General features: G+C 38.6%; 1 protein-coding gene across 7 annotated transcripts in view; it reads left to right on the forward strand.

The window, feature by feature from the left end:
• Positions 1-20,597, forward strand: part of MLLT3 (MLLT3 super elongation complex subunit) — a 255,214-nt gene that overhangs the window by 185,479 nt on the left and 49,138 nt on the right. For all 7 annotated transcript variants that reach the window (XM_045022448.1, XM_045022454.1, XM_045022447.1 and 4 more), the window contains 2 exons: positions 364-483; positions 16,986-17,588. In XM_045022448.1, the coding sequence (XP_044878383.1) occupies positions 364-483; positions 16,986-17,588 (723 nt within the window). The remainder of the gene's footprint in view (positions 1-363; positions 484-16,985; positions 17,589-20,597) is intronic.

Raw genomic sequence — 20,597 nt, forward strand, 5'->3', positions numbered from 1 at the left:
TTAAACTGCTTTATTTCAAAAGTGTTGAATGTTATAGAGGACATGGAATTGGGGTTACAAATTGGATTTTAATCCGAACCAAGGGACATCAGGTTTTTTCATCAGGTTTACAAGTAAAAAATACTCACTCTAATATAATAAACTGGGCATGTTTTTTAAGGTTTTTTTTTGCGTGTGCAGAGTTTTTCATATGGGCATGGAGGATGGGAATTTTTTTAAATAATCCAACACCTATAGAGGAAAACAAGATTGCTGTTTATGTTGGAGATTTTGCAGTATCTCCACTCCCAAAATGATTGCTAATTCCTTACATAGTATTTTATGATATTTAACCAGTACATTAATTTCCCTCTCTCATGACAGATCATGGTAATGTCAGATGGCACATCAGTCTCTTCGGGACAGAGCCTTCATCTCCCCAACCTTCCCAGTAACTCCCTGTCTTCTTCTGAAGTGAAGAAGAAATCATCTCATGGGCCAAAGGTGAGACCTGTTTTGATATGAGAAATTGAGGTGGTGAAGCAAATCTGGAAAGCAATTTCTAAAATTTATTCCTTGGTGTTTCACAATAACCTAGCAGATGTAATGTTACAGGCACTTCACTGAAGTGAATTTACTGACTTACTACTTTAAAAGTAGTGCAGAACTCAGATGGTTGTGAGAACAACCAATGGTTGAGGTATTTACATTGTATATTTCACTTAAAAAATAACAGTATTGCTTTTTTCTCTTCCCAATATTTGAAAGAACTCTATCTCATTACTCTTGCAAAATATACCACAGAACATTTACTAGCATACTTTCAATTACTGAAACAAATCATTAAATTTAAGAATGTAAATAATTAAAATAAATTTACACGAATCAAAATAAATGGGCAAAGTGAATCTTGTGATGTGCTGACCTTGGGGTTTTTGAATTATATTTATTCTTTTACTTGCTGTTTCACAGTTGAAGATCTGTCATCAGTCTCCAGGTCATCAATGTGAATAAGCAAAGCTAATAAATAGTAAAAGTAATACCTTGCCTCCTGTACTAGAAGCATGATTATTTCAATGATCCATGTGAAATATGTAAATTAACATAGATTCATAGACTCTAGGACTGGAAGGGACCTCGAGAGGTCATCGAGTCCAGTCCCCTGCCCTCATGGCAGGACCAAATACTGTCTAGACCATCCCTGATAGACATTTATCTAACCTACTCTTAAATATCTCCAGAGATGGAGATTCCACAACCTCCCTAGGCAATTTATTCCAGTGTTTAACCACCCTGGCAGTTAGGAAGTTTTTCCTAATGTCCAACCTAAATCTCCCTTGCTGCAGTTTAAGCCCATTGCTTCTTGTTCTATCCTTAGAGGCTAAGGTGAACAAGTTTTCTCCCTCCTCCTGATGACACCCTTTTAGATACCTGAAAACTGCTATCATGTCCCCTCTCAGTCTTCTCTTTTCCAAACTAAACAAACCCAATTCTTTCAGCCTTACTTCATAGGTCATGTTCTCAAGACCTTTAATCATTCTTGTTGCTCTTCTCTGGACCCTCTCCAATTTCTTCATGTTCAAACATGTTCAAAGTAGCAGAGAATTTCTTCAGATCACTTAAGTAAATTGGGAATAAACTGCATTTTAGGATTTTTTCAAACAAACAAAAAACACCCACCTGCTTCATGAAACAATCAATGTATAAATCTCTATCCTGATTGCTTTTCTTTGTTCAGTATTTTATTGTTTGGGTTTGGGTTCCCTTTGTTGCTTGAAACCATTTTAAAGCACACTCCTTTGATGTTATTGGCACCTGATTTTGTATGCCATAAGAGTACTATTATTGCTTATTATTTACATACAATGTAAATGTGCACAGCACTGTTCCCTAGGTAAAATGCCAGCACCAATACCTGTGTATCAATAAGGCACTGACCCATGTGTTCCTGACACAAAGAGATGATATTGCTAAATGCACATTTTGGTAACATGCAAAATAGATCATAATTAAAAAGGAAACACAGAAGCAAGTGGTCTATCTATTGTGCTTATATGGCCCCCATTACCATAGTATTTGAGTGCCTCACTATCTTTAATGTAATTACCCTACATCACCCCTATAAGGTAGGGAAGTGCTATTATCTCCATTTTACAGAAGGAGAACTGTGACTCAGAGATTTAACTTGCTCAAGGTCATAAAGGAGGTCAGTGCCAAAGTAGAGAATTGAATCTGGTCTTCCCAAATCCTAGGTTAGAGTCCTAACTACTGGACTGTCCTTCCTCTTTTTCTGTATCTGTGTAACCCAGACACCTCCTTAGGTGTGGTGTTCTGTCCCGTTTAATAGCACCAAGACCACTTTAAAAAACCCAGATAAAATGAGTCTGCTCTACAGGTTTAGCTAACAGCCAGTTGGCTTTTAGCTCATGTGGTAGAGGCTCATGCCCTAAGTTCCAGAGGTCCCCAGTTTGATCCCGCCCACCAACAACCGGGGTCTGTTAGCGTTACATCTGCATCTTCAGTGCTTCACTGTACAGGTTGCTTTTTAATAATATGTTAAAAGGAAGCGCAGGAAGCCACTTGACAAATGGTAATTGTGAGGTTATTCTAAAAGTAAGTCATGGAATTAAAGAAAGCCCAGTGTCTTACTACAGAAAATAATTGATTTGACTGGCAAATATATTCAGGGATTTGATTCCTCCCAAAGACCTTAAATCAATATTTTTTTAAGGTATCTTCCAATCTATTATGACCATACTACAAAGAGGCCCTTTCTAGTTTTGAACCTCTACAATTTCTTACACAAGTTTCAGTCCACGGTCCACAAATATTGATGCTTTCCCTTTTAAAACTTTTACATGTGGTGATTGTTCAGAAGTGCATTGGCATGGGTGGTGCATCTGTACAATTGTCTCTTCATGTATGCTGCCTTGTATATTATATTGTATTGATCTTTGCTATCCTGCTGTAAATGTATCTAGCCATTTTGGTAGGTATGGAGCAGGAGATTGGGTCTTGGCAATAGAAAAGTCCCATGTTCATTGAGTTCTTGCTTCAGGAGCTCTACCTTACTTATTGCCCCACTGATATACACCTCTACCCCGATATAACGCTGTCCTCGGGAGCCAAAAACTCTTATTGTGTTATAGGTGAAATGGCGTTCTATTGAACTTGCTTTGATCTGTCCCCCCGGAGCACTGCTTTACCGCATTATATCCGAATTCGTGTTGTATCGAGTTGCATTATATTGGGGTAGATGTGTAATTACCAGCAATGAGTTTCTAAACACATGGCAGTGGAATGGTTTGATACAAGATCAGGTATAGAGTCATACAGCAGTGGAGGTTTGCATTCCATATCTGTGAAACTGTTGTAAAAGAATGACTGAGTTATCTGATTACTTAATAAGGGCATGCATCAGCAATAGTGACTGATTTAAACCATTGTTTTGATTTTAGCCATAAGTACCTAGCTATTCCTTTTCTCCCGTGTCAGAGATCCAGAGATAAAATATCAATAAATTATCACTATAAACCCTCACTAAGGAGTGTGGCATGCCAGAGCTGTGGGGATAGTCCTCTAATTAATCACTTTCTTCTCTGTTCAGTTTTTACTGATGTTCATTGCAATGTTTAATGGTGGAAAGAGTCATTGTATCAGTACATTGCATTACTTGCCAGTGGGAAGGATTATTCAGCCTTCTCCCCTCAGAAACAGGCTTGTCTCCTCCCAGCCTCACATACAAAATAGACAGCAGTATTACTCTACGCTCATGGCAACAGGCACAAATATCTGCAAAAATATGTCCAAGGCATTGCCTTATTTAGGCTTATCACTTGTGTTTGGAAGAATGGACACTCAATGAAATCGTAGCCTGATTATTATTAAAATCTTGGGTATTCTTCTATGGTAACATTCTGTAAATTGAAATCCACTTCTTTTTGGAAATTTTTAAGCCCTAACTTGTTGAGGAGTAGTATTTACTTAGGGTAAGACCCACAACTGGTATAAATTAGAGTAACTTCAACTTCAGTGTCGCGTCCTTAGTGGTGTGAACAGACTGTACAAGTGAGCGAATGTAACTTTTTACAGCACTCTCTAAAGTTGCAGTTAAATATTACTGAATGGCTCTTAGTCTATATTTCATGGGTAGTGATTTCAGGTTTCAGTTTAGATTTACAGATATAGGGTACTATTGAAATTGACAATGGGTCTTAACTGTAAATATGTAAACAAAGAAGTCCAAGAATGTTAGCTTCCCACTCACCAACTTCAGACTGTTATACAGCACTCCTAGTTAGGTTTATTCAAGGAAGAATTGCACAGCTCACAGGCAGTACCCTGGGAGTGCAAAGAAAAAAATTGGATATTTTTGGCTAAATGTTCACTTGCCCAAAATCAGAAGGGACTAAGTGGGAATACAGAACCATCACACCTTGCTTACTCTAACATAATCTTCTGAAATCACTTGAATAACAAAGATGCCTTAGGTCAAGATGGTAGTGCCTTGGCAGAGCTGTGTAGGGAAGTTTGTGCAGTTCCTGCCACGTTGTGTGGCCCTGGCAATTTAGTTCTGGCTTCACTGAAATCGTCATATCAAGTGCTTTAAATGGAGATGGTCAACTTGAAATCTGGTTTATTTTTCGTATGCAAAAGTCCCTCAGTTCTCTTGCAGAATTTTGTGGTTTTATGATCAAATCTTCACATTTTTAAAAATGTTTTTCCTCGAACATCTTTCAGATATAATAATAATAATAGATGTCAAAAATCTCACTTCTGTCAAGTTTAAGTTGACTGTCCCTTCAGTAAAGTGCCCATTACTGTAGTAATTCCGGGGTACAAAGAGTAAAGCCTCTGTAAATGTAATATAGTGCCTGAAAGGATGTTGGTGGACTGAGATTGTTTGTTGGGCTGTAGGTCCATGAAATGCAGTCCAACAAATGTTGCTGTATTTTGATACCTAGACAATGTGTGTCACAGCTGCATAGGGAGATCGTCTGAAGGAATTCAAATATGAAATTTCAGGACTACTAACTGTAGTCTTTAACCTATCATTTAAATTAGCTTCTGTACCAAATGGCTGGAGGATAGCTAACGTGACGCCAATTTTTAAAAAGGGCTCCAGAGGTGGCCCTGGCAATTACAGGCTGGTAAACCTGACTTCAGTATCGGGCTAACTGGTTGAAACTATAGTAAAGAACAAAATTGTCAGACACATAGATGAACATAATTTGTTGGGGAATAGTCAACGTGGTTTTTGTAAAGGGAAATCATGCCTCACTAATCTACTAGAATTCTTTGAGGGGGGTCAACAAGCATGTGGACAAGGGAGATCCAGTATATTTAGATTTTCAGAAAGACTTTGACAAGTTCCCTCAGCAAAGGCTCTTAAGCAAAGTAAGCAGTCATGGGATAAGAGGGACGGTACTCTCATGGATTGGTAACCGTTTAAAAGATAGGAAACACAGGGTAGGAATAAATGGTCAGTTTTCAGAATGGAGAGAGGTGAATAGTGGTGTCCTCTAGGGGTCTGTACTGGGCCCAGTCCTATTCAATATATTCATAAGTGATCTGGAAAAAGGGGTAAACCATGAAGTGGCAAAATTTGCAGATGATACACAACTACTCAAGACAGTTAAGTCCCAGGCAGACTGCAAAGAGCTACAAAAGGATCTCTCAGAACTGGGTGACTGGGCAACAAAATGGCAGATGAAATTCAATGTTGATAAATGCAAAGTAATGCACATTGGAAAACATAATCCCAACAATACATATAAAATGATGGGGTCTAAATTAGCTGTTACCACTCAAGAAAGAGATCTTGGAGTCATTGTGGATAGTTCTCTGAAAACATTCACTCAATGTGCAACGGCAGTCAAAAAAGCGAACAAAATGTTGGGAATCAGTAAGAAAGGGATAGATAATAAGACAGAAAATATCATATTACCTCTATATAAATCCATGGTACACCCACATCGTGACTACTGCATGCAGATGTGGTTGCCCCGTCTCAAAAAAGAATTATTGGAATTGGAGAAGGTTCAGAAAAGGGCAACAAAAGTGATTAGGAGTATGGAATGGCTACCATATGAGGAGAGATTAATAAATCTGGGACTTTTCAGCTTGGAAAAAGGATGACTGGTATGGAGAAAGTAAAAAAGGAAGTGTTATTTACTCCTTCTAGTAACGCAAGAACTAGAGGTCACCAAATGAAGTTAATAGCAGGTTTAAAACAAACAAAAGGAAGTATTTTTTCACACAACGCACAGTCAACCTGTGGAACTCCTTGCCAGAATTTGTTGTCAAGGCCAAGACTATAACAGCGTTCAAAAAAGAACTAGATAAATTCATGGAGGATAGGTCCATCAATGGCTGTTAGCCAGGATGGGCAGGGATGATGTCCCTAGCCTCCGTTTGTTTGCCAGAAGCTGGGTATGGGCGATGGGATGGATCACTTGATGATTACCTGTTCTGTTCGTTCTCTCTGGGGCACCTGGCATTGGCCACTGTTGGAAGACAGGATTCTGGGCTAGATGGACCTTTCGTCTGACCCAGTATGGCCATCCTTATGTTCCTTACGAAATATGGATTCAACAACATGGGTGTCTGTATCTCCTACCTTACATAATTTAATATGACAAACATTATATAGTCAAATGTTCTGATTTGGAAGATGAGATTGACTCTTAGGAATATGGAAGGGTTTTGGTAAAGAAATAAGTTTCTTGTCTTTAACATTCTTTAATGTGACATTTTCAAGGACTCTGGATGCTTTAGGAATATAAAAATATCCCACATGACCTGTTAAATCAGGACTTATAATAATTATATTACTTAAGTGTGTTGTACCAATTTTTTCATTTCATTTTTTTAAATATGCAAAATATACAAGGAGAGTGTCTAGTACTATACAACCACATTTTAATCTATTTTATAATTATCTGATGTGGAGAGTCCTTTGGAATCAGTCACCGAGTAATGCCATGTACTTTCTAAAAACAGTAGCCATTAAATTCCTCGCCTACAGAAAAACAGTGTCTTGTGCTCCCCCTGCTGGCTTTTTGGCCACAGTGAGCTAACACCGCTCCAAAATGTTTTTTTATTTTTCTGCCATTGTGGCTATAATGCAATCTGCCAGATGGGTCAGACCTCATTGGAAGCTTTAGGAGAGAGAGAGGATAGTAAGGTCTGTGAAATGAACAATCAATAGGGGAAAACACTTTTTAGGGAAAAAACTACAAACAGTAGTGAATAAAACAGGGCAGGGGGACACTAAAATATTAAGTATCCCTCCTAAGAAGGAATTGTCTACCCTCTTTTCTTCTGCTGTATGATGTTAGCACATTCTCTCTGCTGTACACTAAAGCCTTTCCAAATTGATCGATACTGCTAAGCAAGATTCAAAACCGGAATATTTACATTAAAAGCTCAGTATTACAAAATGGCAGAAATAATTTTTAACCTAAATTTCTGAAACTAAGCAACTCCTGCACCTGACATCCTTTGCCCCCCACACGACGCTAAGATCAGGAGGCAAATTTGTGAGGCTAACTCTCTGTTCTTACCTTAATGTTTCCAGATTATTTGGAGACAGCTATGAAATTTGAAATAATGACGTTATTACACATAGAAATAAAATGTGTGTTTTATGACCACTTGTCTTAAATTTCTAGACAAAACATAGAATACACTAGTTTAGGTTGGTAGTGCCAATATAGCCAATTTAATGACTAAATTAAGTGTAATGAACCAAAATTGCTTCAATTGCTAACTAACTTCATCATGTCTATCTGCTACTTGAGTTCTTTGAAACCATTTTCATAAAAAGGCACTTGCCCTATGGCATCTATTTAACCAAACTGGGAGATTACATTTTGCAACATGAAGTCATTGATGTGCCTTTGCATGGGAACTGACAGTTGTTTTAGATCCTCCATTTCCCCCATCTCTTTGCCTTATAATCCTAGTGGTGATTAAGTCTCTAGGCACTTTCTCTTTTATTGGCTGCCACAGTCTGTATGTTATGAAAAGTACTTCCTGACTGCATCATGCTCTCCCAAATATTTCTTTTACAGATCTGTTACTCCTGCTATATCAAGGGGATTATGTTTCTTGAAGAAATGTGTGTACCTTTATTTAATTTACTTGGGTATTTTAACAAGCATGTAATCTCTATATTAATTATCCTTTTGATGTTTGTCGTACAAGATACCAAAGAAAGTATGAATGATTCACTTGGGTTGTTTCAACTAGATATTTGACAGATAGGCAAAGGTAAGCCGTGGTATGTAAATACATTATCAGCCAATAATCCACAATCTAAATGTTACCATCATCACTTGAAAGAAAGGTTTAGTTGATATGCCACTTTCAGCAACAGAATCTGTTACTCACTTTTATTGTTTGCAGTGTTTTTTTAGCGTGGAGAGAAAATCAAATGCTTCAGAACACTGTTAGTTTTTTAAAAAAACAAGGAAATAAATTTAAAAATATATTTGTTTGTACTATGATATATACAACACAGAGTATGGGTGAACTTTCATGTATCTCTGCCAGTATGCCCAGTTATTTAATTGCAGCAAAGAATCCTGTGGCACCTTATAGACTAACAGACGTTTTGCAGCATGAGCTTTCGTGGGTGAATACCCACTTCTTCGGATGCAAGTGGTGGAAATTTCCAGGGGCAGGTATATATATGCAAGCAAAAAGCAAGCTAGAGATAAAGAGGTTAGTTCAATCAGGGAGGATGAGGCCCTGTTCTAGCAGTTGAGTGAAAACCAAGAGAGGAGAAACTGGTTCTGTAGTTGGCAAGCCATTCACAGTCTTTGTTTAATCCTGAGCTGATGGTGTCAAATTTGCAGATGAACTGGAGCTCAGCAGTTTCTCTTTGAAGTCTGGTCCTGAAGTTTTTTTGCTGCAGGACGGCCACCTTAAGATCTGCTATTGTGTGGCCAGGGAGGTTGAAGTGTTCTCCTACAGGTTTTTGTATATTGCCATTCCTAATATCTGATTTGTGTCCATTTATCCTTTTCCGTAGAGAGAAAAATTAATTTAATTAATAGAGAGAAAATTTCCTTAGAGAGTTATTTAATTAATTCTCATATGTTAATTGAATGTGATGAATGAAAATACTATTGTTTCCCATGAAATTTTGTCTCCCCCATGCTGTTTTCTTCCAGCTGTCGTTGAGTCATGTAGAGTGATTGCACAAGGGGTGGTGGTTGATAAGAATGTATCACACTTAGGTGAGAGTGAAACTGAGTTGTAGTGAGGGGCTGCCCTAGTGGTTGATGTAATTCTTTACATGCATAAATGTGGAGCCAAATTTATCCATGGTGAGCATAATGTTGATACCATGGTTTCAATAAGCACATCAAATTCCTGGTTTTAGAAGATAATTTTAAACTGGGGACTTGTTTCTTTTAAAAACCCAGCAAGGGCTGCTGGGCTGTGTTTCCATACTACTGAATTCCTCAACTCTCCAAGACCTATTTCACAGCTGTCAAGAAAAGACTCAGGATCAAGCCCTGTTGCTTTGCAGTGTAGATGCAGCCTCACAGGACGCATGCTCTGGCGGTCTGCCAAAAGTAATCCACAATCCCACAGGCTTTATTTGTCCTCTGGGTAGTCAAGTTTGGTGGACAGTCAAATTTTCCCACACTGCACCACCAACAAAGAGCTCGAGCAGCCACATTTTGGGAGAGTGCTAGAAAATCTGGATTATAGTTGGTTGGACTCAGGCCTTGTGTACACTACGGCGGGAGATCGGTCCAAGTTACACAACTTCAGCTACATGAATAATGTAGCTGAAGTTGACGTACTTAGATCTACTTACCGCGGGGTCCACACTACGCTATGTCGATAGGAGATGCTCTCCCATCGACTCCCCTTGTGTGTCTCATTCAGGTCGAGTACAGGAGTTGACAGGAGAGTGATCAGTGGTCGATTTAGCAGGTCTTCAGTAGATCCGCTAAATTGGCTGTTGATGCATCATTGATCACCATGCGTCGATCCCCTGGTAAGTATAGACAAGCCCTTAGACCCACATAATGCAGCCTAGATGCTGGAACCCAGGTTGGGATCTAGGGTTGAACAATTCCTAAACTTCAGTTACAAATGTGTGTAGATGCTGAAGCCTTAGGTTAATAAACACGGGGTCTGGTAACTTGAGTTCTACTGATCCTGGGCTGACAGTGCAGTGTAGGAATTACCCTATAGCTCAGTTATTAGGGCACTCACCTGAGATGTGGGAGTTCCAGATTCAAGTCCCTGCTCTCTCTGATTCAGACCAGAAAAAAAGACAAATTTTGAAACCTTTTTCATGAAATGGAATTCTTGTTTTCCAGACACCCCAATTGAGGACATCACCCTGGCCCTTGATTGGCCAAGACATGAAAGAACACAACTAAGAATCAGATTCTGGCCCTCCACATGAAATATAAAAACTGCACTAATCACTAGATCTTGCCTTTGGGTTTTGTTTTACATAGAACTTAGGCTTTACGCACGCACACACTTCAAAACTCCAGGAAAATGGTCTTGACTAAAATCAGGAATGATTAATGTTTTTGTTTTAATTAGTGGTATGGCAAGTGGGGAAGTGCCTTACCTTTAAACATTCAAATGTCCTCAGAATTGTTAAGGGGAGTAATAGATTTTATTTACTGCTTAGTGTTTAAAGTCACTTATCTTTCATTAGTATGCCACAAGTACATGCCTTCAATTAGATAAAAGGTTGTGACAAGGAGGAGGGAGAAAAATTGTTCTTAACCTCTGAGGACAGGACAAGAAGCAATGGACTTAAATTGCAGCAAGGGAGGTTTAGGTTGGACATTAGGAAAACTTCCTAACTGTCAGGGTGGCTAAGCACTGGAATAAATTGCCTAGGGAGGTTGTGGACTCTCCATAATTGGAAATTTTTAAGAGCAGGTTAGACAAACACCTGACAGCGATGGTCTAGATAATACTTAGTCCTGCCACGAGTGCAGGGGACTGGACTAGATGACCTCTCAAGGCCTCTTCTAGTTCTATGATTAGTAGAGTGCATAATAATTTGATAGTTGGATCAGGAAGTTTTAAAATCTGTCTAATATATTTAAAATACTAGTGTGGTTTAGACCCACAGTGAGAATGCATTCATAGAGAACCGTCTTCTCAGCTAGACTACTGAATTTCCTATCTCAGCCACATTTTATTTATGGTTGGTAGAGCTGGGCAGAGGCCAAATTTTCCATTGTGTAGGAAATTGATTAGATTTTGAGGAATTGGCATTTTCCAGTGGAAAAATATTCCTAATCAGAAATTTTTTGACCAGCTCTAATGTTTGGACTCCTTACTGCTGGCTCTGAAGGCTTGGCAATACCAGTTTTTTTGTTTTGTTTTTAAATATATACCCATGAAAAATGTCTGTCTTGTGGGTCAGTCTCTTATTGTTCCCCATCCCCAAGTTTCTTCTTAGGCTTTTGGAGATTATTTTCTGGTGTTATGGTGGCTGCTGTGTTTATGCATGTACTATTACTGTATTTTTGACTTATTGTTTGAGGAAAGCTCTAGATTAGTTTTGTGACATTTTTTAAAAAACTAATAAAATATTTTAAGTAATAAAAATGCAAACATTAAAAACAAAACAATTAACTGTTCCTCTTCCCTTTACATCTATGGGGAGGAAGAGAGAGGTTGCTATTTCATAGTTCTAATATTTGTAAGACATTACACCTTGTCTACACAGCCTCAGGCTCAAACTATGAGGGAATGAATAGCAGTGCACACCAAAAATGCTACGTTGTAACTCTCCCAGTGTGGATGCTGCAGGCACACATTAAAAGATAACTTAGTTTGCGTCAACGTGTTCATTTTCAAACAGGACTACATTAATGTTCACACCTGCAGCATCCACATGGGGGAGTTAGAGTGCAGCACTTTGATGCACACTTCTGTTCACACTCTGTAGTCCACACAGTGGGGCAGTGTAGACATAGTCTCAGTTCCTACACTGATGGGCACAGCCTAAACATCTAGATTAGACAAGTCCTGAAGAGTTTTCTGTCAGTATCTTGCTAATTAGATAACAAGTATAGCTGCACAACAGAATACAGGTACCTTGCTCTAACATCCCATCTAAATGACACAAGTTCTCTTTGAAAGGCCAACTCTGTTTTCAGAGCAGTTCTACAAACTATATTTTTAAAATGAGTCAACCTCAATATAGGTTGTGGGTTACTGTGACCCTAGTTTGCTCATTGCATTTCTCATGTTCTGCTGCTGTCACATTCTGAATTGTGGTTACTTCAACAGCAGTTCACAAAAGTTAAATGTTTCCCTCTTCCTCATTGTAAACATGTGGCAGTGTAAGGCAGCCAAATAAACCACAGCTACAGATAGGCAGGAGGGTTCCCACCCCCACTCCCGGGAAACCTCCCCCTCAAAAAACCAGATGCTTATCAGTACAGAAGGGTGAATGAACACCAACTGACGAAAAACAACATAGTTATATAGTTAAATGCATAATTTTTATATATGTGATATAAAGATCAGGGAATTGTAGGTGTATCAGTTCCAGGTTTAATTGAACTTCTGTCCCCTCAAGAGCACTCTGTGGGGCAGGAACTCGTGTTCCTCTCCCTCCAGAATAGTGTTTTAGGGTTGTGTTTATTCCAGCAGGTCTGATCTTACCTTAGTGCCTGCTATTCTGATGTCTCTCAAGGGCTTTGACAGTGTTTACCAGTGACCAATCAGCTTTCGTGAAGCACAGTTCATTTATTTAGGACAAAAGCATTACAGAGAAAACCTACAACAAAACAATAAATGGTCTACATTCATGTTAAACTTACCAGGCGTTGCCCATCTTCCATATGGAGACCATGGTAGCTTTAAAAAATCCTTCAAACTCTTATAGCAGGGTTTTGTCCTCTTGGTTAAAGTCTCATGTCAGTTTGTGGATCAAGTGAGGGTCACAAAATCAGTTCAGGCTGACACTTTATACAGTTAGGCGTCTTTTTTTCCCCCAGTCGTTCTGAAACAGATAAAACCAGGCAATGCTTCAAAGGGCTGGGTAGCTGTATAACCAGCACAGTGACTTTGCATTAATAAACTCTGAGGGATTCCTGGTTCCCCAAAACCATCCAGTGAGCCAGGAAGACAAAGACCTAGAGCGTTTGTTGATACTAAAGTCTTTGAATATTCCATGTACCCCAACAGCATCTGACATATCCAAATGTAATAGTCTTTGAAGTTTCCATGCTTTTAGGGTCTCAGATCTCTTGTTTCTTCCCATTAGAAGAGAGAGATGTCAACTCCTTCACCCTGGTGAATTACAATACAATGTGAGGGGGAGAAACTGAGTGTCTCATTCTTTCATTTAAACCCCCCAGAAATTTCCCAGTTCTCTACAGCAGGTACGTCATTGGCTTGGCAACTTGAATGGGGCTTGAGTGAATGCTAATTCAACCAAATTAAGGCCAAAGCCTGAGCTTTCCCTTTAACTTTGTGGTAGTTCCCATTCTCAGCAACAAAATTTTCTTTACAACACTTATGCTGTTCTAATTGGCAAATATGCACCAGTCTCTACACATAGCTCTTATTTAGCAAGCTCTCCTTGACTTCCAAAATTTCAAGAAGATTTTAATGTCTTTTAAATATTTTGTTTACTGAGATATCAGCGGCTACACTGGTCTCCGCTCCTGAGTCAAACCAAACCAATATTACAAACCACACTATCTTTCACCCAGGCAAGTGGACTTAGTGATAAATGGTCGCTTAGACCAAAAATCACAAATACTGAGGTTGCTTCCAGTCCTAACAGACCAGTCACTTACCCCAGATCAATTTGTACCTGAGATCTCAGACCAAAGAGAACACCTGTTGCCGTTTCTCTAATGAACTAATTAAAGTTTATTTACATGGGGAAATAAATTATGTATTTACAGATTAAAGCCAGCATATACACACAAGTGAGTTATCTCTGGTTCCCAAAGGTGGCAGAGATGTGGTAATCTGTCAATTCAAGAGGTCTTTCAGGGCAGACCCAGGCTCTGCCTCAGTTGAGACTCTCTAGCCCTGTGAGAGTTCACACAGCAAAGAGATGAAAAATCTTCATGTCAACTATTTTTATTTCCATCTTCCAGCATTAAAACCGATGGGACGAGGCCCTCTGCACATACTTCTCTATGGGTAGATGAGGCAATGAACACAGCTTTTGTCTTTTATAATTGCTCATTTAGTTTCTGATAGTCCTCCTGGATGGATGGGCGGGGAGGGGGATGATTCTCATGGCTGGGTTCACAAGTTCAGAACAAACCGTTTTCAAAGCTACAAACTAAAATGTACCTATTTCTTAATAGCATGGAATACAGACATTACAAATGAGATGAGTGCATGCAGCAACTTACAGGCGTTTGGTAGAGTCTAAACACTAAATACATTCTTATATGACTAATACCTATTTTGTACAAAACTAACCTATATATGAGCTGGTTTAGTTTCCAGCTATGAGCTTGTCAGTTTTTAGCTAACGCCTACGGCCTGGGCCAAAGCTGGCACTTGGTTTACCAGCATCACAGTTAGCATTACAAATATATTTTTATAGCAATAAGCTTAAATATCTGACAATCATAATCGCGAGCAAGCTCCCCACACAGGTTAAGCACAGAAATTTAGTTGGCATAATTCAACTAAGGTAACCACACAATACAAATTTTGCCATAGATTGATCTATGAAATTCACTATTACTGGATATTGTTGAAGTAACTTGCATAGGAAGATTTAAAGAAGGATTAGATGCTTAGTAAGATCAGTGCTGGCAGTTACAGTCATGTGGGAAAAAAATTAGGATGATCAATTCTCATGCTATAATGTGAAAACTCCTTGAGACAGATGGCAGTTAGAGAAACCCTACACACACACTCTCTCTCTCTCTCTCTGTAGTGTTGCACAGTGGATAAGGTGCTCTGTTTTTTCCTCTTTTACTGAAAAAATTGGTGGAGATCACTGCTTGAGACCGTATATTTAAGTACAATATTTGAGCCATTGTGCTGTTCCAGTAATTCTTCTGTTTGTGAGCTAGATGATCCTACTGATTTCATTCACTGCTTGTCATCTGGGTTCTATTGTTGCTTTCTAAGCAGGAGAAGAAAAGAGTACTATAGTATGTTGGAATGATTGTGCATGTTGTCAGTAAATGAATCCTATTTGTGTACAAATATCTGTGTATGCCCTATTTTACATCATAATTTTATAACCCCCAAGTTACAGTATTTTGTAGATTTTTTTTGTTTGTTTGCACACCCAAAACTCCCCTTGGTTCCATGGAGTTCTAAAATTCATTTTAATTTCTATACTATTTAGACTTTTATTTTTGCCATGGAGAAAGGAAATTCCCTGGCAGTTTGAGAACTGTATGCAGTCAATTGAATTGTATGCATTTCATCATCAAAATCTGTTTAAGATTTAGGAAAACTTGAATAAAATGTTTACTTTAAGATAATATTGTGTAATCAACCTATAGGAAAATAATTAGCCTTACTTTGAGCATATGTTACTCATTGGAAAAATGGGTTTTGTTCTTTCAGAATTACTAGTTCAGTAAAAATAAACTTGTTTCTGAGGATAACTACTGTAAACATTAGGTGTTAACATCTCTGGAATGAATGATTTTTCAGAGGTTCTTAGCGCTCTATCAATGTGAGCTGCTGGTGAGGTCAGCACCTTTTGAAAATCAGGCCAGAAACAATGGGGTCAGATCATATGTAATGAAAAGTCCCAGAAATAGCATTTTTAGTGGTTCAAAATGTGGTTCACTTACTATTAGTACCACTTGAAAGATGTCAAGTATCAGAGGGGTAGCTGTGTTAGTCTGGATCTGTAAAAAGCGACAAAGAGCCCTGTGGCACCTTATAGACTAACAGACGTATAGGAGCATAAGCTTTTGTGGGTGAATACCCACTTTGTCAGATGCATGCTGAAGTGGGTATTCACCCATGAAAGCTTATGCTCCTATACTTCTGTTAGTCTATAAGGTGCCACAGGACTCTTTGTCGCTTTTTACTTGAAAGATTCTGGCTCTGCGATATGTTTGGCCTTTAAGATTTTTACAATGGCAAACTTGGGCGAAGACGCACCTTGCACACCATATCTGCCATTTGCTTGTTTGGTAGGACTACTTAAACATAGGAACGGCTCAAAAGCTTAATGCCATTATCAACAATGGAATTAAAAACATAAGGAAATACCCAACATAAACAAAACACAGGAAAAAGTAAACAGCAGTATGAGAAAGTGGAACCAGGAAAAAGTTTTCCTCCCCTAGCACAGTCTACTTCACAGCTTTTTTTCCCCCTACCATGAGTTTGAAGCGAAGAAGACTTCATTAAAATACTGGGTAGCCAGATGGGTTTTAGGAATTATCCACTGATATATCATTCTGTATGAGAAATGAACTGTGGAAAAAGTTGGGGAGAACATAAGATCTTGCTTGAAATGTTATGGGGGCAACGTGAGTTTTGACCCTCACATGGTTGTAGTTGTGCTGTAAAGTACAGGTTCCTTACCTGCCTTGTTGTCATAACTGTTTTGCTTTTCACACTGGGCATGTTTTATTAGAAATTCCTGAATTTTCTTTTTGTGTGCTCTTCTCATTTATACTACTTAAACCCAACTTTGTTCAGAAGTTAAAATTGCCCTAACTACCTGCCAAACAATTTAGAGGAGCATTCTGCAGTGTCTTAGATGCTCTTATCACACTACAACTCACTGAAAAAGTGCACCTTTTATAACCACTGAGGTACTGTATTTATCTTTTAAAATAAATCGGCTATGTGTTTCTTAATATAAGATCAGTTTTTTCAAAGGACAAAGATTGCCAGTGTTTTAAAAGGGGGAACCTAGAAGAATTGTTTTAACCTATGAATGTATTCTAAGAGTGAACAAATTCTACAGTTTAGGTTAAATCTTGTGTTCATACTGTTTTTGTCGTTGTTTTAAATCGCCTCTGTGCTTATCCTTGTTGCAGGACCCCAATAAGAATATAAACACAAACAGCAGCAGCAGTAGTAACAGTTTTTCAAAGCCCCATAAATTAACAAAGGAGCACAAGGAAAAACCGTCTAAAGACTCAAAAGAACATAAAAGTGCCTTCAAAGAACCTTCCAGGGAACACAACAAATCTTCCAAAGAATCCTCTAAGAAACCCAAAGAAAACAAACCACTGAAAGATGAAAAAATAGTTCCTAAGATGGCCTTCAAGGAACCCAAACCCATGTCCAAGGAGCCAAAATCTGAAAATAGCATTCTTATTATAACAGGTGGACAGCAGCAAGAAAAGAAAGCCCCTACAAAAAGGCCCCCTACTACAGATTCTGAGGAACTTACTGCCAAAAAAAGGAAAAAAAGTAGTTCGGAGGCTTTATTTCGAAGTTTTTCTAGTGCTCCCTCCCTGATACTTACTTGTTCTTCTGACAAAAAACAAATAAGGGATAAATCTCAGCTTAAGATGGGGAAGGTCAAAATGGAAAGTGAGACACTGGAGAAGAAAAAGCCTGCTTTACCACCATTTGACGATATTGTGGATCCCAATGATTCTGACATGGAGGAAAACATGTCCTCCAAATCTGAAGTAAGTGTCTCTTGTTTTTGTTTCCATGTTTTGGGTTGTGTTCCATATTTTTCTTCCTTTTTTTTTTTAATTTCTTTCAGGCAACTTTGTTATATCTGTGGATTCTAAATGGGCTTTTAAATCTTTTGTAAATTGTGCAAAATCATGGATGTTAACTATTGGCTATTTAAATGTTTAGATGTTTTGGTTGTATTGTCACTTGGCTCATCAACTTGTTGACATAATTTTGGTGGCATTTCGGCGGCGGTGCCTCTGAATGACGCTGTTTGCCTCCGAATTTCAGCGGCATTTTGGTGGATGCTCGTCCCCTGGCCAGTACGCAGGCGCACTTAGACACCCCGGCGGCCCCATGGCGCCCATAGGCACCGCGTTGGGGACCCCTGTTATAGTTTGTTTACTTGATTTATGGGAAATGTCTGGAATTAACAATGACATCAATTTATTCCCCTTCCAAAGAAACCAATTTCACCTTTTGTGAGAGATTGAGTTGTAAAGGTTTTTTCATGCTTTGTGATGAGGATTTGTATTAAGAGTCAAGAAAACTCTGTGGTAGGTTCTATTAGTTCTATTAGTTACTGAAATGTGAATAAAATATTAGTTCTATTAGTTATCGAGATGTGAATAAAAGAAATGTTAAAGTATAATAGCTGCCGATATGTTGTTTGCAGAGGGCAAGTGTATGGTACAGTAATCTGCGCACATTCCCTTCTTACTAATAACAATGTTGAGAACACTCGTGTCCTGATTTAAGCATAGCTTTTTGTAACACAGATTTTTTTTTCTGTATGGGGGAAAAAAAGCTCTATAATGAGCCACTGAAGATTGTTGTGATTTCACTGAAAGGATATTTCTGTAAGAAGTTATATAATAGTACTAGAGAGACAGCCACTTGAGTATCAATAGGCATTTCTGGGTTGGGGTAGAGGGAATGGTAACTACTAGTGCTCCTCTTCTCACCTTCTACCGCTTTCAAAATTGCAGATCCATTGCTTCTTGCTAGCTTTTGTTTGCACTTCTACATGATACTTGAGTTATAGCACTTGGGCCACTAGAGAGCTGTTTAGATGTTAAGTTGGTAGTAAATATTTATATTCCAGCAGCACCCAGAGACCACAGTCAGAATCGGAGGTTGTGCTCTCTGCTGTACAGATGTTGAGATAGACAAAGTCTGTGCCCCAAAGAGTTTACATAGTAATAACAGAAGTAATAGGGAGTGAGACAATTAAATATATACACTTTATATATGCGGTATAGTGGTATATTTCTATATTTATATTTGCAACATTTTTTTTTAGTTTTTTTTAATTACACAAATAGCAATATTTTCCAACTGCCCTGAGTCTTGCCATTTAACATTGGCTACTTTCTTGTAGTTGTCACAGCTGAAGTTGGCCTGGAGAAGGGATTAAAAGGAGGAATGATCAGATCACATATCAAGGAGAACAATCCACACGTAACGGGTGGTGTTGAAGTAAGGATGAAGATGTTTGTGGGAATGAGCAGACAAGTGGGTGGTCAAGGTTGGTGTCTTTGGCTGAACAGAATGGGTGTGAGTAACAAAAACAAGTGGATAAGATCAGAGAGACAAAGTCTGAAGGGTCTTGAAGGTCAGGTAGAGAAACTTGAACTTGATATAGTGGAAAAAGCAGAGCCAGTGGAGGGATTTAAAGAGGGCAGTGGTTGGAGAGACTGGCAAGGAAACCTGATCTTCAGTAGCTCCATTTGAGATGGATCAGAATGTGAAGTGAGTGTTGCGGAAGAGGTTACAATAATCAAAGCAGGAGATAAAAGTTTCAGCTGTGGGCAGGTGGGATAGGAAGGATATTATGGAAGAAGCAGCAGGAAGATTTGGAAACAGCCTAGATATATGGGGTGAGAAAGAGAGAGAGAATCAAAGATGACCCAAGCTTACAGTCTTGACAGAGGGGAAGAATGACACTGTTGTCAACAGTGACCCAGAAGAGGGCTCTGGAGGAAAGATAGGGAAGTTCCATTTTGGCCAAGCAAAATTGAAGTTGAGTGGAAGGCATCCAGCAGGTAATGGCGAGATAGTTGAGATATGGCGACAGCGACACAGATTGGGAGTGAAAAAACAACTTTGTGAGTGACATGTGTTTTAGCTTTTTAAAAGCTGATGAATGTGAATTGCTGTAGTAATTCATGGATTTATTTACATGGAATCATTTGTATTAGATGTGAAGTGGATTGATATGCTCACCACAATCAAGGGGTGCTTTTTGTTACAGTTAGCCATATATTATGCCGGTTACTTTGTTTTAAAATGATATGCCAGTTGGTTTATATACTGATAGTTTATGGGCATTTGGCTATCTTTATAGCTTGTCAAAGAGTTTGCAATCATATAGCCTACATCATCCCCAGAATTGTACATTAACATATTTAGAAACTCCAAAATGGAAGGAAGACAGGTAAATCATAGCAAACTTTTAGCAGTTCAGTCCAGCTCAAAGTATGAGCTATTTTTTGTTGTTGGCTGTATTTTGGTGAATGGGAATATTAAAAATAAATAAATAAATAAAAAGATAGAGAGACCGGGAATGGCAAGTGTAATTATTCGTGTCTGAGAGTATTGTACGGCAGTTTCCTGGTAACTCTGTACACTTGAGTTCATTGGTAATGCTCGTGGCCAGGATAGCATGATTAATATATATGATCTTCATAAAAATTTAGTGTCCATGCTTTCTTGATGGGGAGTGGGCAGGAGAGCACTGCTCAGATGAACTGATAATGAAGAGGTCTAGTAGTCTGACGCATTTTGAGGTGTATGAGTCAATCAGTTTGTTTTGTGCCTTCCAATGAAAGGAGATAATGCCACAATATTTCTGCATGTAAATAGTTAGGCCAGCATTTATAAAATATTGTATGTTTCTGATACCAGATTAGTGTTGTGCTGTCAAAACTCCAAAAAAAGAGCAACCTCAAAAACTGTCTATGTCAACTGCTGCTATATATTACCGTCCATGGGCAAAATATGACCCAAGTCCCACA

The sequence above is a fragment of the Mauremys mutica genome, chromosome 6 (genome assembly GCF_020497125.1).
Source record: "Mauremys mutica isolate MM-2020 ecotype Southern chromosome 6, ASM2049712v1, whole genome shotgun sequence".
In the NCBI taxonomy this organism is placed as follows: Eukaryota; Metazoa; Chordata; order Testudines; family Geoemydidae; genus Mauremys; species Mauremys mutica.